The 27024-nt window shown below is 44.8% G+C and overlaps 1 protein-coding gene across 1 annotated transcript in view; it reads right to left on the bottom strand.

Moving 5' to 3' along the window:
• LOC130108549 (membrane-associated guanylate kinase, WW and PDZ domain-containing protein 1-like) overlaps positions 1–27024 on the bottom strand; it is a 105841-nt gene that overhangs the window by 66579 nt on the left and 12238 nt on the right. The window contains 1 exon segment of the mRNA XM_056275533.1: positions 1146–1262. Within this exon segment, the coding sequence (XP_056131508.1) occupies positions 1146–1262 (117 nt within the window).

Genomic DNA, 27024 nt, shown 5'->3' with positions numbered 1-27024 from the left:
CACACGGGCTATGGATGTGTCAAAACCCTGTCGTTTCTGCAGCAAAATGCACAGCGGTGATTTGCAGAGTGAGGAGAAAGACTATTAGCCTACAGATCGTGGGACACATGACGACTAAAACGCAACCATTTTTTCCCCATTTACCATAAACAAGAAGTAAGTATAGTATAACACCGTGGCGAGTAAAGCTGGGCGTTATCGCCCCCGACCACAGTTTCAGCTGCGCCTGACAGAAACAACACCAAGTTGCAGAGTCTGGCAAGATGCTAAATGTTTGGTTGGGGCCAAACAGACTCAGCAACACAATTTGTTGCTATGTGTAACAGCTGTAAGGGCAGCGCTCCAGGCCCGTCATGACACGGGAGACCTCCGCGGACAGTAGCACAAAACAAGAAACATGAACCCAGCGTGTATTTGCCTCTGCATCGCTACGCAACAAACAGTTGGAAGAGAGTGAGGTGCACATTGTGAATAAAGCGCATTAGAAAATGTTAGAGAGACGCAATTACAGTTTTCAACATTATCTCGATACGTGTTTTGCGGGGATGACACACAACAGCCATAATACCAAGCAGCCTTTGAAACTGTCTGACAATGACGTGGCAGACAGCCCATGAATATGAAAACGCACTTCCTGGTTCGGTGAGAAAATGCGAATAATAGCGCTACATTATACAGCTGCATAGTGTTGTAATTCAGATTTTCTGCGTTATGTAAGAACATGTGAATAACTACAACACATTATACAGCTGTATAATGTGGCGTGGTTAATTTAATTTTTGTATAAAATGCATAAAATCTGATTACAACATGACGTGGCTGTATAATGTAGCTGCTATTATTCGCATTTTCTCACCGAACCAGGAAGTGCGTGTTCACATTAGCCAGTGACGTCACTGGCAGACTTTTTTTTGTGGTATTTCAAAGACACACAGATGACTGCTCAGCGTTACGGCTGCTAACAGTGTGTTATCCCTAAACTGATGAATGAGTGAATGACTTAGCACTTGGGGAAACCGGATGTCTGCAGGTTCAAGCCCCCGTGTCAGCACATAGCCACCCCGCAAAAGTCTAGCTCAGAGAAAGACAAGTGAAGAGAACGTTTTCATACACAAATCATTATTATTACGATTATTATTACTCACAAGGCACGGCATGGTGATACAGATTGGTTCGGATGGTCTGCTGTAGCTCATAGTCTGGGGAGGACTTCGGAAACCTTAGGCTCAGATAATGCTTCAGGTCCTTGTTCAGCTTGTGACCTGGAGACAACACAGGAGAAAAAAAAACAACAGAGGAAGTGCATAAAACGTGCATAAAATGTGAATCGAGGCTGCAGCCATTGCTTCAATAGAGCAGAGCTGCCCTTTGACCAAGGAAATGGCTATGAGAGGCCGTGACACTGACATGGGGGAAATTTCCTTGAATGCAAAAATAGCCAGAGAATGAGCTAACAATGTCAGAGGAAAAGAGATGGTTATCTTCCTTTGCTGAATCTCTTCAAGAAATCTAAACATACAACATACTGGGTTTGACAAATATGACATAGTTACAAAATGCAAAAAAAAATCATTATTCCATTATCTATGTTGTCAGTATAATATGAAAATGCATTGTGAATAAGCTGTTAATTTCACAGTTATATTGCTCAGTGAGAAGAGCGAGAGCAAGAGAGAGAGAGAGAGAGAGAGAGAGAGAGAGAGCTACCAGGGTGCGTTCACCTCATTCAACTCATGCAATGATGTCACACCACGGCTGTGAATATAAGGCACAATGCATTGCGACATTCATATGCGGTACACCGATGAAGTGTGTGCAGCTCATTTACGGGGTGAGAAGTATGTGGCATAATGGTCAAATCAACAGAGATATCAAGCGGTGGGGGCAGATTGAGACGGATGATTAAGAGGCCCTCCAATTGGCCGGAGAGTTCCCAAGCTTAATCAGCATCTATCCAATCAGAGGTGCTGATGCTGCTGGCTGCGTTTGAACTGAGCCTCAGCAGTCACAATGGGGCCAGATGGTCAGAGCTCGCTCTCCACGCCAGGGTCTCATTTAGGACCATTTAATGATCTCCAAATATATCATCCATGTCTGGGGAGCTGGCCAGTTATTCTTGAGGGGGGGGGGGGGCTGCCATGGTCTCCTGAAGGGCCTTGACCAGCGAGACAGATTTCTCTCTGGCTCTGTGCTCTGGAATGGCTTGATAAGCACGTGGGCGGGAAATATAGCTGACTTTGACAGTGATAAGACCAACAAACTGAATTCAAAGTCTTGGGAATTTAAACGCTTTTAGGCCTGAACAAGAGTAGAAAAAAAAACAATAACTTGATATTTTTGGGGGGTTTTTTTGCAACATATACCAATATTAAAGAATAAAAAAATTATTTCACCCGATGTATGCAGCTTTTAACTTTCCAAGCTCCATTTGCAAATCATTTACCACTCGAGCAATGATTAGGTGGGTTTTTTTGGGGGGGGGTGCGGATAAGGCAGTTGTCCCAAAAAGTCATCCAATCAGATTAATTATATTTGTCAGATGTGCTAGAATATTTTTCTTCATAAACAAGTGGACCTTGCTAGATTTCATTTTCTATCATGCACTAACAGTTTTAACCCAACATAAGAGATGGACCCAGATTGCCCTACACTGCATCCTTGGCAACGTGCATGTGTATATTGCGATGCTGATTCAGAAGCCACACATTGTTCAGCCCTGAAAGATTTCAATACGGTCTGGTCTTGTTTTCCCGATGTGCAAAATGACGAGTCAGAACTGAGACGCTCCTCCTGAAGGTAGACAGTCTGAGTGGAGGCGGAGTGTTTTGCTCCTCTCGGTTGCTTTTCTATAGGTGTGGCCCTGTGGTGCAGCCAGACTGTGACATCATCATCTACTATGCCAGCCCATGCTCCTGCTTCACCTCCTGCGGCTCTCCCCATTCAGTAACACAAACACTACAACAGATGTCCCAACATCTAAACACAATGACGAACTGCAACCTACTTACACATGCAAAAATGGAGAAATCTAAATAAAAAAACAACGCCAAAAAGAAGAAAGAAAAAAAACCCATCACAATAGAAGATTTAACTTAGGCTTTTTCTTTGATTTAGTTGCTATAACATGTTGTAATATGTTACAAACAGATATAAGACACAATTATTTTTTTTCAAAAAAAAAAATGCAGCATGGAAACAGATATGGTGTAGCTGCTGTTATTGTGGGGATAAATCTCGTTTTGATGTTTTGGGTTTTTTTGGCCAGTAGTGGAAACACTGGCCGGCGGTCTGCTTTGCTATATTTTTCCGTTCCCAAACACACACACACACACACACACACACACACACACACACACAAAAACGGATGAAACTCAGATACACATATATATGTATACGTATATACACACATATACAAACACACACATATACAAACATACATACACACACACACACACACACACACACAGCCCTCTGCACAAGTAAACCACAGTCAGGTAATTGTTACCTAGCAACCAGCCAGTGCTGACAACCATCGTTATGGTCCCTGCTAGGCGAGCAGCATTCAGATTGTAAAAAATGCACACAAACACAGACACACACAGACACACACACACACACACACACACACACACTTCTTTTGATCAGTGCAATCCTGTTTATGCCCAAAATGTTTCTAATAAACTGAGGATTTGAACAATACAAATAGCATCTGATCGAAATCAAAACAAGCTATTGTCATGGAGCACATATGTAACTCACATATATAACTCACATATATAAATGACATATATGAATCACATGTATAAATCACATGTATAAATCACATAGTATATAAATCACATATATAAATCACATATATAAATTACATATATAACTCACATATATAAATCACATGTATGAATCACATCTATGAATCGCTCCCATGCACAGCACCAATCACTGTTGCACGGCGCAATACTGTTGGCTTGGGTTGTTCCCCGGGGTAAGGACCACCATTAGGCATGAACAGCCCTCCTCCTGCGGGGAGTTGTGCGAGCAGAAGGTGGGCGGCCCAGGTGTCATGCTCCATCAATGTGGAAGCCATCAAATATTCAACATAACATTTACAAAAACTACAGCAGCGGAAAAGAGGGATTAAAACGACACTGTGGTGAGTGTGCCAGTGTATGTATGCTGCTTATTTAGACATCTGCTCAGTCACTAACACGCTCTCTCTCTCTCTCTCTCTCTCTCTCTCTCTCTCTCTCTCTCTCTCTCTCCGTCTCTCTCTCTCTCTCTCTCTCTCGCTCTCTCTCTCTCTCTCAAAATCCTCACGCTCTACAGACAACAATATCTAGCGTTAAGACAACGTCCTTACCCATCTGATATCCATGTGGTACAGCCCAGGTATCACATCGTTGTATTATCAATATAACAGAGTGAACGGGTTCATCGGCGGTGAACTCAGAGTCTGAGGCGACACACACGCACAACCTCGTCAGCTCCACACCTCTGCAGCTCATAAATATGAACAGGGCGCCCAGAGTGTCCTTTTATGAACCCGCTCTGAATGGGCAGACATTAACGGTACAGTCAAAACAAAACACACAAGTGCAAACACTGTGAGCAGGACAAACGGCTGTGCTGTATCCAGGTGGCGTAGCGGTCGATGCCTACCAACACAGGGATCGCCGGTTCAAATCCCCGTGTTACCTCCGGCTTGGTCGGGCGTCCCTACAGACACTGTGTCTACGGGTGGGAAGCCAGATGTGGGTATGTGTCCTGGTCGCTGCACTAGCGCCTCCTCTGGTCGGTCAGGGCGCCTGTTCAGGGGGGGGGGACTGGGGGGAATAGAGTGATCCTCCCACGCGCTATGTCCCCCTGGTGAAACTCCTCACTATCAGGTGAAGAGAAGAGGCTGGTGACTCCACATGTATCGGAGGAGGCATGTGGTAGTCCGCAGCCCTCCCCGGATCCGCAGAAGGGGTGGAGCAGTGACCATGACGGCTCAGAAGAGTGGAGTAATTGGCCGGATACAATTGGGGGGAAAGGGGGAAACCCCCCCCCCCAAAAAAAGCTGTGCTGTAACTTAAACAACACACCGTTGGTCACACGAGTATGACCATCACGAATCAATACCGGCCTATCAATGCTGTTGCTATGTCTACTAAGTAGTCGATAATAAACTTCGAAATTATAAGATGTTCTTGGCTCTGGGTCCACATAACAATGCAACGACCCCATCGAAGAAGCAAGGCAAATCACAGAGCTGCCCGAGGAGGAGGTCCTGGCAACCAAGATATTCCTGGAGCTGCTTGGTGGAGGATTGTGTGTGACAGATGTCAGGACTTTCTGCCCCAGATGAGGCACGTTCGCGGAGGAGAGGCTAAGCAGTGGTAAGGGAGAGATAAGGGGTTGCCTCTGCCCTCACACACAGATACATAGAGAGATGGGTTTAACCTAAATAAGAGTGGATTATATAGAGATGCTAGGCCCTCGGTGCCTCCAGTCACAATTACATAACCTTAAATCTAGTTATGCATCCCCCGTCTCGTTTTAGGGGGCATGGGGGGAGGGGGCGTGTAGGGGGTAAAAAAAAAACATCTGAGGAGATACTGATCCACGTTCTAGCACTAGAGACGCTCGCGAATAATCTCGCACGCGGTTCTTACACACACACACACACACACACACATACACACACACACATAAACCAGAACATTCACCCACACACACACTCCCACACACCGTATTCAATAACATACCCAACTGAACACATATACAGTGCGAACACATGAAAAGACACACACACACGCACACACACGCACGCACGCACACACACACAGACTGAGAGAAATCGAAAATGGTACCTATACTTTCGTTGAGAACAGCGTAGTATGTGAGAGCTGGCAGTTAGAGAAGATGAAATTCAGAGGTATATGGCACCCCCCCCCCCCACCAGACAGCAGAAGAAACAAAACATGTGGTGCAGCCTACCTATAACCTCCGCCAGCCCAAGACTGATCTTAACAACTGCTGCCTGGCTCCACAGCAGCTGTCCTGCTGCAGTGACGTGTCAATCATGTTGGGGGAAACAGAAGACTAGGTGACCATTACAGAGGGCAGAGCTATTGTTTTAAACCACAGCAGTGACATTTTACATGCACAATAAAAGAGAGTTTAAATATATAGACAATTTACACAGTTATGGTAATCATTTAGGGGAAGCAAGCGTTCATGCCAGTGTTTGGTATCTATCTGCACTCGTGTAGGTCCATGTGTATGTGTGAGCCTGTACGTGTGTGTGTGTGTGGGGGGGGGGCGCTGTTCAGCCGCTGATTGGGATTCATCTCCTATCCTGCTGCAGCTCAACACTGCCCCCTGCACCTCTAAGCGCCACAATCAATTCTGCTCCAGACAGGCCGTTGCCACGGCAACCCAGGGCCAAATAGCAAATGAGACGAGCTGTGCGGTAACCATGGGCTACTGCCATCTAGTGGTGAACCTGACTCTGCGTAGCAGACTCAAAATGTGGCTTTACATTACAATGACAAAAACTGCATGTTTGCTCTCAACTCGCCTGTATCCTATAAAATAGAGAGAGAGAGAGAGAGAGAGAGAGAGAGAGAGAGAGAGAGAGAGAGAGAGAGAGAGAGAGAGAGAGAGAGAGAGAGAGAGAGAGAGAAAGAGAGAGAGAGAGAGAGCCACAGAACAAAGATGTGGAGAGACCTAGCCATCTCTCTCATGAACACTTAACAGCGTAGTAGTGCAATAATGGACACTTATTATGCAAGCATGACACTTTGTAAATAGTCCCCTTTTGTCAAGATGTCTCACTTACATATCTACAATATGCTCGTCCTCTTTTTAAATCAGATGTGCAACACAAAAGTGCAACTGTAAATACACATACAACTGCCGTCTACTGATTATAAATTATCAGTTATTGTTACAATTATAACATAAGTATATAATATAGCATATCATAACTATATAGTATATATTTTAGCATATAATATAATATATAAGCAAAAGTTATACATTATTCAGCCATAACAACACTCCGTAGAGGTGTGACATACATTGTTGTGCATGCATGCTAACCTCCAGTATTCTATTCACACTTTCATTTATTTCTTTTTCCTTTTTTTTCCTTTTTTCCTTTTTTGAGTGATATATGCAAGTAGTAGAAGTTGCTGTAAACCAGAGTCAAATTCCTTGTATGCATAAGCACATTTGGCCAATAAATTTGATTCTGATTCGTCACACATTATGGAAATCATCTTTTAAGTGTGAAAGTAAGCACAGTTTTTGCTCCAAGTTACATTACGTCTTTGCAAGAGTAGCGGAATATCAACACAGCTGTTTTGTCTTACCACACATGGACCACACATGCACACAAGCATGTAGATTGATGCGAGCCATGGCATTTGAATCATTAAATTACAGTTTACTCCCTGGGTGAGTGCCATTGTGGTAATACCATAAAGCTGGAAGCTGACTAATTACTATGAGCACAATAGCTGTTATAACAACGCAGTAAAGATGAGCATGGCAACACTGTGAAGGCAACTATTCATGTCTTTTACCCAGTAAACAAGTCCTGTTTGCATGAATCGCCAACTAGAAATCAACTTTCTTCCAGGAGGACAGAGTATATAAGAAGATGTAGTAACTATGAACATGCCTAGCTTGTGTTGGAGTGGTACATGTATATGAGGTTCAAAGCCTATGCAGTACCTGATGGGTCATTTTAGGTTGAGAAGCGCATGTTTGCTCCCAAGCACTGTTTGCCAGGCTTGGATATGTGGGTTTCTCTCTTTCCACAGAGCGTGTCATTGGCACAGCCTAGGTGTTAAATGACAGCCAGGCTGCTCTAACCATTATCTGTAGCTGAGATCAGAGAAGAGAACCCTGTGGTATCTGGTGCTATGTGTGATTAACGCAGTCACCTCACAGCAAGAAGGTCCTGGGTTCGAACCCCGGGGTAGTCCAACCTTGGGGGTTGTCTCGGGTCATCCTCTGTGTGGAGTTTGCATGTTCTCCCCGTGTCTGCATGGGTTTCCTCTGGGTGCTCTGGTTTCCTCCCACAGTGCAAAGACATGCAGGTCAGGTGGATTGGCCATACTAAATTATCCCTACAGGTGTGAATGTGTGTGTGTGTGTGTGTGTGTGTGTGTGTGTGTGTGTCGGCCCTGTCATGGACTGGCGGCCTGTCCAGGGTGTCTCCCTGCCTGCCACACAATGACTGCTGGGATAGGCTCCAGCTTCCTCGCGACCCTGAGCAGGATAAGCAGTTTGGATAATGAATGGATGCATGGATACCGAGGTATGCACGCATGCACACACACACACACACACACACACACACACACACACACACACACACACACACACACACACACACACACGTTTGTGTCTACCCAGTGAAATTATATGTAGTGATGACAGAGAGCCTTATGGTAGAAAAGACTCTCCAAAGCTTGGTCCCTACTAGCGGATCAGGTGGTCACTGAGGCGATCCTATCTGAGTGTCTGAGTTTCAGGATGGGTGCAGTTATCCCACTTCAGGACACGGCCAACGTTCACCTAGAAAGGATCAAATTCTGTGGTACAATCATTCAAAGATGACTCAAAACAGAGAAAAGAGAAACTAAAGCCAGGTGTTCTCAACATTAAAAAAGACAGAGCTGTACTAAAAGCGATAAAGGCGGGATCTCAAAGGCAGCAGCCCACTGTGGATTTCACAAGTCGGTCTGTTATCACATTTTGATTAAAGAGGCTCCATGCTGTCTGTAGCCCTCTATCTGACACAGTAGCACTATGGTAAAAGTGGAAACCACAGAAACTCAAACACATAAACGTATCACATGAGTTAGAAATGCAAAACATTTAGTTGTTTGGCATGTTTGTTGAACATGCCCAGAACACCTATTTACTGGTTTCTGTCTTACAATTGTACGTATAATCTTCTAAAGAAGTCTACAGCTAATAACAGAAGTGGAACTGAGCACAAAGAGATGGCATTTCCATAAGGGAGCAAATATTGTATTTCCTCTGGCCAATTCCAAATAATAGCCACAGAGTGGGAACTGGAAATGCTGGTTCTCAAACAGTAAAACCATTGTTCCAGCAGCTTCCTGTGGGTCTCAGGACATCCCGTCACTCAACACTGGACTCTCCAGTTACAGATGAGAGCCTTTAACTCTACATTATCCAGCGTGATGGAGAAGCGCTATCTGAGAGAGTTGAACCTCAGGAAGGATGCAACAGACAAAACAGACTAATCCAATTCTACCTCTCTGAGCGATGGGATTCACTTAGCCCTTGTGGTGTGATAAAGATGCTATGCTCTCCAGCTATTATACAGCCATTACCCTAGCTGAGACAGTAGTATAGAGCTGATATCATAATATTGTATATTGTCCTCAGCTATTCATCGATTCCGAGTACTTCGTTTCATCTATTTTCTTTCCTCATTTGTTGTGTTGGTATTTCTGATGACTGAAAAGGCCGATCCTTGCATGAAACATACATCCGCATGAGCATTTGTTGTGTTGGTATTTCTGATGACTGAAAAGGCCGATCCTTGCATGAAACATACATCCGCATAAGCTGCACCTGATAGATGGAGGTGGTCATGGCTGGGCTTGGCAGAGCTTTCGTCCGTCTTTGTCCTCTTCATTTCTGTGACATTCTTGTTCAAACAGCTCTACAGCAGTCAAGATGGTTTGAGATCAGAGATTGCGATCTTCTGCTTGTTCTTCCCAAGTTTTTGGGTTGATACTGGTCTTCTTCATTGTCTGTTTGAGTTGATCTTTCACTGGTGCTGAGTTCACTGTAGAGGATCTGGTGGGTAAGTCTGATGTTACTCATACAGTGCAGATGGCCTGTCCACCTGAGCCAGTGTTTGATGATGGTGGCTTCAATGCTGTTGGCTTGTGCTTTCCCAAGGGCTGCAAGGTTAGGGACGTAGTCCTCCCATTTGATGTTCATGAATGATCGAAGCGTCTGCTGGTGAGTTTCTTGATCTCTCAACTGTAGAGGGTTTATGTTTCACATCAGTAGAGTAAGGTTGAAATGACGACAGCTTGATACACCATGAGTTTGGTTTTCAGTTTTTGTTTATGAAGATGTGGTGGGATAGTCTTCCAAAAACAACATGGGCAGCACAAATCCTGTTCTCCAGATCCCCCTTGGAGTTGTATTGCATCGAGAGGAAACTTTCAAGGCAGGGAAATTTATCTGCCTGTTCCAGAGGGGTGTTTATAGTGATGTTGAAATCTGGAAGGGTTGGCCTTGGAGCAGATTGTGCAAGCACTTTGGTTTTCTGGATGTTGATGGTCAAGACTAAAGTGATCATATGTGTTCTTGAAGTTGTTAACCAACTGCTGCATCACCTCAGGTGTATGAGCTGGTGAAGCGTATGCAGAAAGAAAGAAAGAAATGCTTATGCATACTGCAGTTCAGTGATCCGAGTGACGTTGGTCAGTCTTTGTGAGTGGAGCCTGAACAGGTTGAAAAGACCTCCATTAAAGCAATACCTTATCTCCACTTCTGGGTTGTCTGTTGTTGATAGTTTGTGGAGCATGCCTGCCAGGTACAGGGAGAAGAGTATTGGAGCAAGTACTCATCCTTGTTTCAGTCCGTTGGTGATTGGAAACTATTCAGAGATGTTGTTTTGATGAGCTACTTGTCCAACCATGCCATCATGGAGCACTTGGATGAGTATTACAAATTGGTCAGGTCAGCCAAAGTGTTTTAGAACCACCCACATGGCAGATCTCAGCATGGTGTTGAAGGCCTTTACCAGGTCATAGAACATGAGTAAATAGGTTTTTGTTGTTCTCTACTCTTTTCCTGTACCTGTCTTGCACAGAATATCATGTAAATTGTTCCTCTGGAAGCTCAAGATCTGCACTGTGACTCAGGCAGGATCTTCTCAGAGATGACTTTGAGGCGATTGAGCAGGATTCTGGCAAAGATTTTTTCTGCGACAGAAAGCAGAGATATGCCACGATAGTTGCCACAGATGCTGCAATCTCTTTTCTTGAAGATGGTAATGACAATGGTATTTTTCAGATCAGCAGGTACTCTCTGGGCTTCTCACATTTGAAGGATGAGAGTGAAAAGCCTTGTTTTTAAAGGTAAGCCTCCATTTTGAATGAGTTCCAGAGGGATGTTTTCTAGTCTGGGTGATTTCCTTGGCTTCATTCTGTCAATGGCTTTGATGGCTTCGCTGAATTCATGACATGTTGGTGGGGCTGACACCCAAGGTTGTGGAGGGTGTCTGGGCATGTTTCGAAGAAAGTCTTCAGCAATGGTGGAGTTCCTATTTGGGAGTGTGCTGAAATTTTCTTTCCACTACTTTTCTTTTTTCAATTTTTTTTCCAGCAACACTTAAAGGTGTTCTGGCTATCGGTGAGGATGCTGGCATCATCGGGTATTTTCAGTGCTCCTGTTGAAGACCATGTTGGTTTGTATAGCTCTTTGGTTCCTACGTAGAAGTTTCGCAGGTCTCAGGTATCTGCATACATTTGAAGATCTTTGGCATTTTCTTGCCACCAGCTGTTCTGGAGACATATACGGTACATGCTATATATATATAATATATGTGTGTGTGTGTGTGTGTGTGTGTATTCACCCACACATATATCAAACTTGAAAAAACTGCACATTAAATTTGTTGTGTTGTATTTCAGTGAGTACAATTTAGTAAGGAATCCTTGTCGTGTGAAGTGGTCAATCTCATATTAAATACTTGATAACTCCTCTGTCTGCCTCCATTGAGGAAAGCTTGTTGTGCATGGAAAACACACTGGTAATATGAATAGTATGTTTGTCTTCCTCTGACAAACATACATGTTCATCACCCAACCACTTACTGCCACCATCTGCTGCTTCCCTCCATGAGCCCTGCAATCAGCATGGCAGGGATAATAAGGAAAAAACACCCTCCATAGTCCTCCACCAGGCTCTGGACTAGTCCCCTGCCTTATACTGTAATTACGCCTAAAGCCAGCCACACCCTAAGGTTGCTTTCATCCATGCTTACTTCAAGCTCACTCTGAGCCTGGGTTACCCACGGTGAAGCCACCAAGGAAGAGGAGAGCAGAGCCTGTGCCATCAGTCTAAGTTGACTGAAGGTAAAAAAGCTAAGTACCATAGTTGAACTTTTTTTTTAATTTTGTTCTGTTTTGGTTATTTGGTCTCTGTTCTTATCTACATAATTATAATTGCATTGTAGTTATGCTTGCATGAGATCAACATAACATTACACGTGATACCTCTACCGCTGCAGTTACGTCAGCCACATCCAAGCATCAGAATCATCTGCCAGAAGGAGCAGTTACCACCCAGTACGACCCGTCTCTCTGAACAGCTTACAGAGAAAGATTGCCAGTGAATTCCTTTCGAACATCCATGACACACAGGACACTTTGGTCCCACCGGGGATGTAGAATAATATGGAAGGTCTGTTTTCACTCATCAGAAGGGCCAGTTAAGACAGGAAGGGTCAATTTGACCCAGTTAGCCAATGTTGTGCTGCTGAGTCAGAGACAGCACGGCATGATGGGAATGCTGGTATGAGGGAAGAGTCACAGACAAAGACCCCCACACACACACACACACAAACAAACAGAGACAGGCAAAGGCAGTGCATTCCGCTTGAATGCACTACATCTGCTCACTGCTATATATAACCAGAAGAAGCAAGGCCTACTGCTCCCATTGCTCTGTTACTAGCTAAATAGCCAAGAGGACCAAGGAGGAGAAACGCGGGAGGGAGGTGAGACAAAGGATGGTACAAATATGTGGACTAGAAAGAAGGAAAGAAAGGAAGAAGAAAAAAAAGAAAGAAAAAAAAGAAAGAGGTGGGAAGGGTTGTTATATTTGATGTGGGCACTATAATCCCAGATAAAAATAGATACCACTTTATAAACACTGCCTGGACTCAATATAGCATTTTAACATAGACTAAACACAGTCAGCTATTCCTGTGCAGCGCTACAGCATCGAATTTAGTATAATCCAGATGGTTGGCTAACCATTCCAATCCCACAGGACAATTAAGAGCAAAATCTACCTCTCTCATTTCTTATCTAGTAGGAGAAAAAATCGTTTTCAATTACACTGTGATTCATTTGGGGATCCGTGTTTTAAATTTTATTTGGGTCACCTATTAGCAATTTGAGCTCAATTCAGTGTGCCGCAGCCCGTATCTCATAGAAAATGCTCACGAAGCAGCTCCTTCAGTCCGCCCATTGTGCCCCCCCACCCCCCGGGCTACACGTGTATAAAACACTAAAGGTATGGCAGCGGGCTGAAGCCTCCCTTTTGCTGATATATAGCGTCGGTCGGTATGCGAGCACACCATCGGTCCATCAGTTCTAACTGGCTGCCTCTGTTAAATGTCATTGCCTGCCTAGCTGTCGCACACAAAAGGCCCCTCTGTCATTAAAGTCCCCTCTTCCACAGGAGCCGATGACCCTGGGCGATGAAAGAGGGAAGAGATAGACATCCCCGATCCTCCCTCAGCTGCACCGGCAGACTGGAACACATCACACCATAGGGACACGTGTGTCATCACCACCAGCCAGCAGAGATGATGAAACCCAAAGCACATGACAACAAAACACATGAGAAGAAACAATCACATCTGACTCGAGTTAGAGTCACTATGCTTATTGAATGAAGGACGCCTGGGGAAGGAATAGATTTTCTAAAGGGTGCAACAGCCAATAATTTTTAGCAACTGGAGGAGGTTCTTGAGAAGCCCGTGCAGTGAATGTGGCTCACCATAACACCAGCTGTCTTCTACAACCAACTAGTGGGATTCATTTGAGGGAGAGATTGGCGGAAGACATGCACTGACCTATTTTTGATCCCCTTTACAGTGCTCAACCCAACATTGATTAACATATATGTGAACACCCACGTTTACAAGAATAGCCATTCTACCTGTAGGGCTATCCATCTCATGGACATGGCACTGTGTGCATGAAGAGGTTCTGACAGACAACAGGCCCTGAAGGGGGATTCATTAAATGAATCTGTCATATGATTTTTTTTCTAGTTAGTTAGCTGCAGGACGCTGCCACCAGAATTTTGTGCTGAAGGGGAGCAGTTTCAGTAGTTCCAGCAAGGCAAATTCAACAGTGGATTTACATACTGTGCTAATGCTAAAAGGTGTTCTTAACCAGCAAGTGGAGAAAAGAGTTTTGTCTGAGAAGAAACCGCAGCTTTGCTCTCTTAACTTCTGGTTCGAGACAACTAATTTCAAACGAATGACAAAGACAAGGTAGACAACAGTTAACGCATCCCTGGTATCGTTTAATCACTGACTCGACTGTCTGAAAGCGAAGACTGCTTTATTGTTGACAGCCCAATAGCCACGGCTTATATCGAGTCATACGGAAGATTGACAAGTAGTGATGCTGAAAGAGATCAGATTACTGCCTGCGCTCTAGTCAGAGGCCTTGGATCTCAGCAGTCTGCCTTGTTGTTGGGATGCTGCCACTTCACACGGTTCTGTAATTCTGTAGATCAATCACGTCTATTCGAAACCTAATAATCATCAAGCCTTATCAGTGTACTACAGGCATAACCCCCGCCCCCTCCTTTTCAATCAAGGCAGAGTGATAAAGAGAGACACAAAGAGGAAGAGAGAGCGACGAGGGGAGGGGGGAGGGGGTGGAGAAACTGAAAAAGTGCAGCCTTTAATTATGAAATCAAAACAAATTTTACATGGTGATTTTCTCTATTTGTCAAGTATCATATAAGAAGGGGAGGTTTTATGAGTCAGATGAGTCTGTACAAACACAAAAAATATTGTGACATCCTGTCAATCAATCAAATTCATCATGCAGATGTTCAACGGTCCATCGCTTCAGCTTGGTTCAGTTCGTACCTTGGCAAGTGAGCCATGCCAACTTATTATTCACCAAAATCAGTAAACAAACGATATTCCTTCCTGACCCCCAGTGATCATATAGGGACCAGCGCAGCCCGTGGACTACAATACCCATAAGTCCCTACTCAACCTCACAGATGATCTCCATCTTCCATCTCACCTCACGCTGTAGTATTATTGGTTTCAGTAATACCGTATCCGGGGGCACCCGGGTAGCGTAGCGGTCCATTCCGTCGCCTACCAACACGGGGATCGCCAGATCGAATCCCGGTGTTACCTCCGGCTTGGTCGGGCGTCCCTACAGACACAATTGGCCGTGTCTGCGGGTGGGAAGCCGGATGCGGGTATGTGTCCTGGTTGCTGCACTAGCGCCTCCTCTGCTCGGTCGCGGCGCCTGCTCGGGGGTGAGGGGGAACTGGGGGGGAATAACGTCATCCTCCCACGCGCCATGTCCCCCTGGCGAAACTCCTCATTGCCCGGTGAAAAGAATTGGCTGGCGACTTCACATGTATGGCAGGGGGGCAGGTGGTAGTCTGCAAGCCCTCCCTGCATCGGCAGAGGGGTGGAGCAGTGAGCGGAAGAGTGGGGTAGTTGGCCAAGTACAATTGGGGAGAAAAAGGGAGTAATACTGTATCCGGTGACGAAATTTCGCCCATAAAACCGCGGCGAATTTGAAATTCGCCCTGTCTCGCTGCGGGCCGTGCGCCACAAACACAGATCCTTTTCTGCTGAAGAGCAAGACGGATAACGAACAAAGGACCACGTGTCCCCACATGGTTTTATTGGACAACCTTGTCTTGTTCATCCGCTAATCAGCTGTTATAACGGATACGTTTTTCTGCAACACACCCAGTTTACACAAAGAGAAGTCGACCGGATCCCTTTTTATTTCTTAAACGTCGACACAATCGCAACTTAGATCAGGCGAAGGACGGAGCATTGAGGGTTTTGAGATGACGAGCTGTCAGACGGAAAGACTTGTTTTCCCGCGGAGCCGCGTTTCGACTGACTGCGCCTGCGCTGTTCGTCTGACAGCAAGGATGAAGTAAGGCTTTGGATTTGGACAGAATGAGTTTTACTGGTTGGTCTAATTATATCACGGGAGAAAAGTGTCGTTAGTTGAGCTCATCCGTGATCTAGACACACACTGTGATACACGTAGGAAGTGTTACATAGGCCGATCGTTAGTTTTCATTTTTTTCTTTAATGTGTCTTCTGTTTGGATCTTCCCTTGTTACTAGAGAAAAGTACCATTGGTTGATTTCATTCGCTATTCGGATGCGCACACTGATCCATAGAATTTGCTAGACGGACCTTCTACTCTCTTTTGTTCATTTGCTGCTTTCTTTTTTGTTTTCCACCTTGGTAGATTACGCATGTTCTCTCTCTTTCTTTCACTAATTCTTTTTCTTAACCTTGCCACACTCGCGTGCAGTCTTCCTCACCCTCACACACACACACACACACACACACACACACACACACACACACACACACACATTGATGATTACATTGCTGCTTATCGATTGTACCTGATCAGTATTAGTTAGATAAGTGTTGATTAGTATTAGTCGATTTTCCTTTATTGATTGTTCTAATAAATTGGGTTCCTTGAAGTCAGTCGTTGTCCTGCCTGTTTTGTGACAATTTTCACTGAAGCCTTCCCTGCCAATCAAAGTACTCCAATCGACGCAACACTGATTATTCCATAAACCTGAATGGTTCAATTACAACTCTTGAACACAAATTAATGGTTAATAATTTCATGAGGCAGATTTAATGAGACATATTTGATAAACCTGTTGCACCCACAGCATGATTAATAGTCACTCATTCAAGAATCCCCATGGCTGACGAAGTGACAGATGCTCTTTGTAGAGTAAAGAATTTAAGCCTTTATGGTATGCTTTGTGTAAAGAGAAACATTACCAAAGATGATGTACTTACATCCGATTATATCCTATATCCGAGGCACATTTGCAAAGACGCTGCAAGCCGCAATGTGTAACCAGAACACACGATATCACGCCACTGTCAAGATCTTATTGTTTTAATCTTGGACTGTGACAAGCAGAGGACATCTGGCCCTTTACCTACAAAAGATTGACTGCGGCTTTAAAGGGGCATTTAAACACCGACACAAAAGGGTTGAAAACAGGCCTTGCAAAGTGCATTTGACCAGGCCATAGCAACGAGAGCAGATGTACTAAGCAGTTGTAAGGGCCCATGCTCAGCAAAACAGCTCTCCATTTTACTGAAAGCATGGCCCATCTAAGCTTCAAATGGACTGTGTTTGGTATCAGACCGCAGTAATGCATCGCACACCCTGCAACGTGACTGCTGCATAGCAGAGGCCCACACAGAGTATAGTGTCCATCCAGCCAAGTATCTAACGTATCGAATCAATTCGCTGCTATGTGAAAGACTCCGATTTTTATCCGTGCATTCAGTGTACAGTTCACACCAGGTAACATCTAACCCGGCAACCTCCCCCGGTGAGATGCAGCAGGCACACCTCCACAGAATTTGAGGACGGGGTGGGAGATAGACGAGTGGGAGGGTGTGAAAAAGAGGTGAAGAGGTTCAAGATGGAAGGATGAGAAGAGAGAACTAATGAGTGACAGGAGTCTGACGTGAGCAAGAGAAAGAAGGGGTGAGTTCCAAAGCAATGGAAAAATGAACTAACAGTGAATTTGCGCCATCAGGTAAATAATGCTAAAGGTGGAGGGAAATTGGAGTGGTTGATCATCTAAAGCAGATGGATGGGAATAAGGTCCACAGAACAATGAAATCAGAAATCACAAAAACGGCTATACGCTGAGACTCGCTGTGTTTCACTACACGGTCAAAGTATGACAGTTCGACTGCCTGGCAAAACTTGGACATGTCACATCCCATCTCCACACTGTGTAAATATGGCCGCTGAGTGACTCAATTGAGCATTAATTTATTATGCTTGATATGCCATAATACCCAAGTCCTTGTCCTCTGAGCTCTCTTGCAACAAGCTCCCATCCATCCATCCATTATCCAAACCACTTATCCTTACTCATAGTCGCAGGGGTGGTGGAGCCTATCCCAGCAGTCACTGGGCGGCAGGCGGGGAGACACCCTGGACAGGACGCCAGGCCATCACAGGACTGACACACACACATTCACACCTAGGGACAATTTAGCATGGTCGATTCACCTGACCTACATGTCTTTGGACTGTGGGAGGAAACCGGAGTATCCAGAGGAAAACCACGCAGACACGGGGAGAACATGCAAACTCCACACAGAGGACGACCCGGGACGACCCCCAAGGTTGGACTACCCCGCGCTCGAACCCAGGACCTTCTTGCTGTGAGGCGACCGCGTTAACTACTGCGCCACCGTGCCGCCCAACAAGGTCCCATTGTTTCCCAAAATGGTCATCCATACATGATGTTACAGCTTATCAGAGTAACCTTTAAAAATATATTTATTAAAGGATTCAATGGCACAATATAAAATGACTGATAATAATACTTACTGCACCCTTACTGTGACAGTATGCAAGACAACACACAAACACGAAAATTACAGTTATTGCCCAGTGCATAAGATGCTGAAGATCACGACACCCAGCATTTCTACTCGGATCTATCCTATTATGGGCCACAATTTCATTTAGCAGATGCTTTTATCCAAAGGGATGTACATCTGAGAGGTAATTGGCTAATTTAGCATTAGGAGTCTACACCACGGACTCTTAACTGGAGTCTCGTCCCAACCGGGGTTTGAACCCCTGATCTCTGGAGGGGAAGGCGGCGTTCTTACCTACCGACCTATCCGGCTGGTGTACACATAAGACAGGAAAGAAGACAGCTACTGTTGCAAACAGGTGTCCAGTCCTGATAAGCTGGCTAAAGAGGAGCTTGGTTTCAGTTAATTGTTACAGAGACAGCTCATTTTTAAGGGTTTTTCTTTTTCCCCCCTGAAAAGTAAAAACTCAAAATGTGTTACATGACCACAAGTCTGAGAGGGAGAGGTGTGGATGGTTGGTGGTGTGGATCTTATTTGCTCCAGTTGATGTATTTTATTTGCAAAATAAAAAGGAGCCTTTATGAGATAGGGGCTTGTTGTTAGATGTGCACCCAAGTGTTCCCTCGGTTTTCTCATCTTGAGTATACAAACCTCTTCAGGACATTTTGCTACCGACACTACAAACCTTTTTATTCGGGGGGAGGAAGTTCTTTAACCGGAGAAGATCCCAAGAGAAGACGTTTTTATAGCTTGGTAGTGCTTGTGTAACTCTATTTGAACAATTAAACCTAATGGATCATGCAACTGTTTCAACAAGGCATGTGTATAGAACTAAATATGTGGAAGAGAAGCATCCTTCAATGAAATGAGCAGCAATGCTGTGCAATATTGCTAAACACAGCAAAGCCCTTGAGAGTCACACAATCATGTATTCATACACATGCACACGCTTGTACATGCACATGCACTGTTGCACACTACAAACACGCACACATACACTGACAAAAACTCGACGCACACAACAGCAGCCTTTAAATCACAGCATGACATATTCTTTGCAAGAAGTCCTCAGACAATGTGCGGTCAGGGTGAGTGACCTGTGGCCTTGGGTCAATCAGGGCCAACTCCGAAAGAAAAAAGAAACGTTAGGAACAGATGTGGACTAACCACCTGATTACACACCTCAGCTGATACGCTCAGATAATACAAATATGAGTACTGCACCAAAGTCAGACAACTTGCGAGAGAATTCGGTGACTTTCGCTTCATGCTAGATGAATTCACCCATCTCGTGCACTTAGCAAAGCAGTGCAAATACACCGTGAAGGAGGTGATTTTAAGATTTTCTGCACAGTTCGTTCAGATATGCTATTCAGTGTGCAAAATGCATGCTCCACTTCCTTATGTTTCAATAATTTGTTTGTGTGTATGATATGAGAGAGAGAGAAAATGTATGTGTAAATTTGCATCTTTAAGAGTGAATGAAGGTCTGGGGGGGGGGGGTGCACCATTTGGACCACAGCGAGGTGTGTGATGGAGAGTATTTCAAGATCACAGTCCACCAGTACACTGTAGAGAGTATTTTGCTGAGCCAACAGTTCTCCCTTTACACTGAGTATAATGAAGATCAGTTTGTGCGTCTGTCGACCACAGGAAGCACAACAGACAAAAATGTAGACTAGATGAGAGAGTATTCCCACATCTGCCTCACAGGGCTGCTGGCAGGGCCCATTCTGTCTGAGCAGCCCTCAAAGCTTCTGAACATCAAGACCAAACTCTCACCCACCTCATCTACAGCCAACTAAAGTGTAGCATCTCATTTTCTTTTGCTAAGCCAGTCATCAGCTCTGAAAATCCTCAAGGATAACTCAGTTAAAAAAACAAAACAAAACTGTGTCTTATTTTCATAGTTTTTGCTATCGTGCGTATCGGTCACCATATGATTTTACTCACTGACTTCATTTTGGAGATTTTGGACAGGAGAACACCGCTAGACACAGATTTACAATGACGTCTTATGGGACAACTAAACATGAGCCTGTCGTCAACATCAACACGGCACTGTGGCCCAGTGGTTAGCACTGTTGCCTCACAGCAAGAAGGTCCTGGGTTCGAACCTCCAGGCCATCCCAGGTCCTTTCTATGTGGAGTTTGCATGTTCACCTCGTGTCTGCGTGGGTTTCCTCCGGGTGCTCCGGTTTCCTCCCACCATCAAAAAAAAAAGAAGAGAAGACATACATGTTAGATTAATACTTCTGTCTGTGCCCCTGACCAAGGCGATGGAAAGAAAAACTGGAGTTGGTCCCCGGACGCTGCAGCTACCCACTGCTCCTATACAATAGGATGGGTTAAATGCAAAGAACAAATTCGTTGTAATACAATTTGTTGTGACAATACAATAAACAAAATAAAGTGGCTTTGTTCTTCAACAACAAAACCCCAATACCTCAGTTTGACCTTTTACATGATTTCCCACTGACTAGGTAGGTAAGTTGGTGAGTACTACAACCTACAATAAGTATAGTCTGGCCGTTCCTGCAAGTTGAACCAAGAAGAGGCTCAGCAACGTGATCAACCATTGACAATACTAGACATTTTGGGCAACAACTTGACCTGTAAATTCACTTTCAGATTTTCATTTCCAAATAGAGGTTCAGATAAACTGGACTGGTGCTGTGCGGCACCGCCGGATGTCGTCATAAAGCTGAGTACCGCGGCGGTCCCGCATCCTAAAATCTCGATAATGGAGATGGTGACTAAAAGATATCACAACCGATTCGCACAATGGAAATAAACTGCAGTACAAGTATAAGACCCTGGTTGTGCAAAAGATTAGTCAAATTATTCTTTTAAGTATTCTTAACAGTTCCAAAGTGCCCCCTCCATGCTACTACTACTACTACTACTACTACCGGCTGCTCCCGTTAGGGGTCGCCACAGCGGATCATAAGTTTCAATTTCTTCCTGTCTTCTGCATCTTCCTCTGTCACACCAGCCACCTGCATGCCTTCCCTCACCACATCCATAAACCTCCTCTTTGGCCTCCCTCTCTTCCTCCTTTTCCATGCATCAAAGCCAAATTGTCCCCCGGTTTAGCCCGACTCGCCCCAACTAAATTACAATCCTGTCCTTGAATATGCTGTACTCACGTGGAACCCCGGAGACGAAAGGCAGCTGGCAAAACGGAAAAGGAAAAACCACAAACTGCGCGACGGAACGGCAGGACGGTAAAAATGGTAGTTATACGGTTTGCAGGGGGAAAAATATTAAATTATACAAACGTGTTTTGTGTTTTATTTAATTATACGCAGTAGTTCTGTCAATTCGTACACCTACAAAAATTAACCCGCCATTTTTGTTCTGCGATGTGCTACGTAACATCCGGTTGTAAATTCCGTCGCGGGCGGAAGTGACGTCTGCCTTCCTCGGCATAATTTGCCGACGTCGTTCTGATTTCACCATCCCGCTCGCGATATTATGAACCCTACATAGCCCTCGCCAAAATCCCGTACCCTGTCCCAAATCTCGCGAACGGACGCCGGATTTCCGCTGCGTTGCTAAGGAAACAATCAACTATCAACTCGGTGCGAAGCAAAGCTAACGTTAGCTACCTTCAATTTTGTAATTTTGTATTTTTCGCAATTTTGGACAGCTGGCTGCTTTTGTAATTTTGGACTGCTGGCTGTCAACAATAGAACGGAGGTAAGTAACGTTAGTTGTCTGAAAATGAACATATATCTAATAAATAGGCTTTCTCACATTTGGTGGTATTTTCAATTATTGCAGTCTCTCCTGTCGAGAGTGAGGGGTCGCCAAAGTTAGTAAATTTCTCCCCCTAGTGGCAAAATAATAATTAAAATGGCAGTCTTATGTGCTCTCCTCTGTTCATGATCCTCATTGCTCATTGAAACTTGAGTAGTTTCGATGTCTGATACTTCATTACTTTTACCCAAGTAGCCTATAGCTTTTCAGCAGGCCTTCTTTATACAACACTGTGCACTATACACTATAGGCCAAGGCTAATAGTAGAAAATGTAAACTTTCTGGTAAATGAAGTGAAAGACATGACTAGGATGTTTGTCTTATGATTTAAGTGTTTGCCCTGAAAACGAAATTAAGCAGGAAGTCTAGATTATTTTTGGTTTTGATAAAATAATCAAAATATTAAGTTACATAACTTATGAATCGTCTAAAAAGTGAACCATGGGGTTGAAATTATGATTGTGAGGGAAAGAATAGCCTTAAGTTGACTAACCTAACAATTTTAGGTTACAAGGTCTGCCTCTGCTCCTTGGATACGTTATTGGTATTATATTAATGTTGATTGTGGATAACTTAGACAGGTTAAATTGTGGGTGTACAGCGCTTCCTTGATGAGCGCTAACCCCATAACAACATATTTTCGCGTTGCTACGGTGGCGCACACGTGACAAAGCCAGAAACGGGATTTTGGCGAGGCCTATGTAGGGTTCATAATATCGCATCCCGCTCTCGTCACAATAATGACTTCCGGTTTGCTGTCTGCCGATTCCATGTGAATGCAGCATAAGAAGACATTTCTCATCCTTGTCTGTACAACCCCCCTATCCCACGTTGACCCTCAGCGTGGCCAGATGCTGCGTCTCCGGAGGAACAGCTGCAGCCCAAGGTCGCTCCTCTCCTCGCTCCATCCGAGTGAGACGCCAGAGAGATAGAGAGACATACGGAGTCCCGAACCGCTCCTTTATTCGTGCCAGGGAAGACCGTGCTGACGCGGGCCGCTTCCTCGGAGTGTTTGTGTGGGAGGATGGCACGCTTCACATCCAGCCATGGGCACCATTTACTGACCCTTTCAACTTCTTAAACAAAGGGGAGCCAGCCAGATGTTTGAAAACCTTGCCCCGACTCCGCTCTCCTTTAAAAAAAATTTTTTTTTAAAAAGGTGCGTGAGGAGGTTTTGCTACTGTATGAATTTTCAGTCATAAGTCGTTCATTAAAATCAGTTTAGCCGTTATAATTTGTGTTATTTAACCTTTAAGCTCCAAGCTGGGCCTAAACTGACAACATGAAGCAATGTTTCCCCTCTCTATATATTTTTTTGAACTGCAGCTGCTGGATTAGGTTTACAAAGGTAGGCTATTAGTAAGGATGGAAAAAGTTCCTTGCCAAGTGGGTTATTTTACCTCAACAGCCCGATTAAAATGTTTCCGCTGCGATCGGCCTTCGTTACATCTAAATTTACACTAGGTAATAGCTGGATCCAGAGTCAGGCTACGTAGAAGGAAAACATCAACGGTCCTAATTGGCAGAGGTATATGTCAGGTTGAGGTGGATTTGTATTTGAAAGCACATCTGTTTACTGTTGGTGGGAAAATTGGCCATTTGGGTGGCTCGTCTGTTCCATCAGTCCACTGGCAATGTTTACAAACTTGGACAGCGGCTGCATATAACAAAACAGCTGGGGTCGTCCAAGGACTAGAAGTGGTCCGAAAACTTTGATGTTTTGTTTTTTGTTTGGAAGAGTTCTTTAAATCCTCTGATCCAATTAGCACTGTAATTGAGAGTAATTTGTTATGAAGTGACGTTATCTCATGTGCAACATTAAACCTCTCTACCATTTGCACGCATCTCCATGCTAAGTCACTGAGTGATGTTATTGTGGCGGGGGGGGGGGCAGCTGTCCTGAGCTGGTGTAATTAACTCAGGACACATAAATTGGTTCCACACCTCCGAACGAAGACGCCAGAGCCAGCTCTCTGTTCAGAAGAGCTTTAATTAACAGTTGTTTTTAAGTCTTTTTCATATGGTTTTAACTCTGGTGTTTCTAATCGTTGTTTGAGTTAAACGGGTTGTTGTGCTCTCACTGACGCTCCGTGTCCGTGTCTCTGCGCCGGAGAACCCAGGTAGTGGCTGCGTATTGCCACAGCTATTTGTCAAGGCGGGTCAAGGATGAGGCGGCACAAGGATGAGGCGGCACCGTGGCGCAGTGGTTAGCACAATCGCCTCACAGCAAGAAGGCCCTGGGTTCGAGCCCCAGGGTAGTCCAACCTTGGGGGTCGTCCCGGGTCGTCCTCTGTGTCGAGTTTGCATGTTGTCTGCGTGGGTTTCTTCCGGATGCTCCGGTTTCCTCCCACAGTCCAAAGACACGTAGGTCAGGTGAATCGGCTATACTACATTGCTCCTAGTTATGTGTGTGTGTGTGTGTGTGTGTGTGTGTGGGCCCTGTGTGATGGCCTGGCGGCCTGTCCAGGGTGTCTCCCCGCCTGCCGCCCAATGACTGCTGGGATAGGCTCCAGCATCCCCACGACCCGGAGAGCAGGATAAGCGGTTCAGATGATGGATGGATGGATGGATGAAGGATGATAGAAACAGAGAGAAATGCCCAACAGCTCACTGCAATCCTATGCGATTCATATCCATAACATGTACAGTTCTCACGTTCACGTATCGATGCACACACGCAAACATACAGCGGTACCTCGCAGATGGGCCTGCATGCAAAAGGCTAAAGCCAAAAGCCGAGAAAATAAATGGGCTGGAGGCGTCTCCCCCCCCCCCTCCTCGATAACTCAATAAAGCTTCGCTGGATGCGCGCAGCTTTGTTCCCTGTGCAAACAGACTCGTCAAACCCGATCCGCAATTCAACCGCAGAGTGACTGAATTATGAAATGCAGCTTGTTTATCCAAACGCTGGCTAAGCTAGTGTAAAGTACACCATCTCCGCCGGAGCCGCAGGAGCTCTGCCAGGCAACAGAGGCCGAGGAATAACTTGCTGGCCGGTCCCGTGTAGGGACCGGAAGCAAAGGGTGATCTCCGGGGGGCCGTTTGGGGGCTCGCTCGCTCCGATAACAGCGGCTCGTTTGGATGAAGAAAAATGCCTTGCTCCGCTGCCACTTCCAGAAAATGTGTTTTGTCAGTTCCTTTGATCGCAGGAGCGACACAAAGCCCGCTGTTTACGGCGAACGGGGGCTCGTTTTGTTCTGTACAACGCTGGGTAATGTTGTGTTTGCATGGCAGCGGCTCGACATCAATTTAAAACCCAGCGCAGGGAAACGCACGAGCCAACGAAGCGCGGCGACGATTCCCTCAAAACGCAAACAAAGCCGAGGCGAGGCGAGGCGTCGTAAAACCAACCCCGCTGCTGCTTGCAATCGCCTCTTTTTCGCGCTAATGAGCGAGGGGGGACAACCATCTAATTTGGGGAAATAACCAATGTGACGCGACTGTGCAGTGAGGGGGGGCGGCATTGAGGGTGGTGACATATTAGCTATGAGAGCTAACAGACACTGGCAGATGGAGATAGGCCTCAATTCCATATTATAGCTTAACGTCTGGTCATGGTGTTGTATCTGGATGAACTTCGGATATTGTCGAAATATGATACAGAATGTTGTTGTCTATTACCTAACATTTCCCACAAAATGAGTTTGGAGATAGATAGATAGATAGATAGATAGATAGATAGATAGATAGATAGATAGATAGATAGATAGATAGATAGATAGATAGGTCGATATTTTATTGTCCTCACAAGAGAACATTTGTTTTCACCCTTTGTACAGACCCTCACAGACAGTAAATACGCACACACACACACACACACACACACACACACACACACACACACACACACACACAGTACAGTAGAGTGCAATAAGTACAGTGCAGACAGTAAATACACACACACACGACAGAACAGGGCAGGATGTTGTGTTGCTGTGAAGCCCCTTGAGGCAACTTGTAATTTGTGATATTGGGCTATACAAATAAAACTGACTTGACATGACACACAATACATACAATACAGTACAGTACATACACACAGTACATACAGTAGAGTACAGTACATACAGTAAATACATACACACATAGTACATATAGTACAGTCGAGTACAGTAAGTACAGTAAATACATCTACACATACTATACATAGCACACAATATACAAAGAGGACAGGAGACAACAGTACACGAATACGAGACATTAAACGACATATAGCAGCTGAGCATTAGTATTGGTTTGATATCCTACTTTGCATTACCGATCAATTCACTGTGATGAATCTCAGCTGTATTCTTAAACGTGGTATTTCTTCATACGTAAGCAGGTATTGTGAGATATATAATAAAAACATCTTGTAAAATTTCCTATGATTATTCTGGTCATATTTCCCATATCAGCCCAGTACTGCTGGTAGATAGACTGAGAGGAGAATGGTCACCCAGTTCTGTCATCCAACAGCACATGTAGGGGGGAGGTTGCGTGTTGGGGATGCCTTGCATATGGATTCTACACACAGCTCACGGCTGTTCCAAGAACAACACCTCAATCACACCACACAAACACACACATAACGCCCATACACAAGCACACTGCACATGCACACTCACACACACATATAACAACACATGAAATGCATTATTAAGTGGACTTAACTCTCTGACACGGTCTACCTATAGGAGGGCGTCTTTCAGTCCTCCCACAGGATCAGAGACCCCACACTTCATCTTCGTCTCAGCAGTTTACTTCCATATCATTACTGTGACTAATTCAAAACCGCGGTGACCGGAACAGTCTTTAGGGTCTCTTGACACTAACGAGAATATCAGAGGGAGGGGACAACTTCCTGCATATCCGCTTTGATT

The sequence above is a fragment of the Lampris incognitus genome, chromosome 2 (genome assembly GCF_029633865.1).
Source record: "Lampris incognitus isolate fLamInc1 chromosome 2, fLamInc1.hap2, whole genome shotgun sequence".
NCBI lineage: Eukaryota > Metazoa > Chordata > Actinopteri > Lampriformes > Lampridae > Lampris > Lampris incognitus.
The sequence above is the reverse complement of the archived record's forward strand: the minus strand, read 5'-3'. Positions and strand labels throughout refer to the sequence as shown.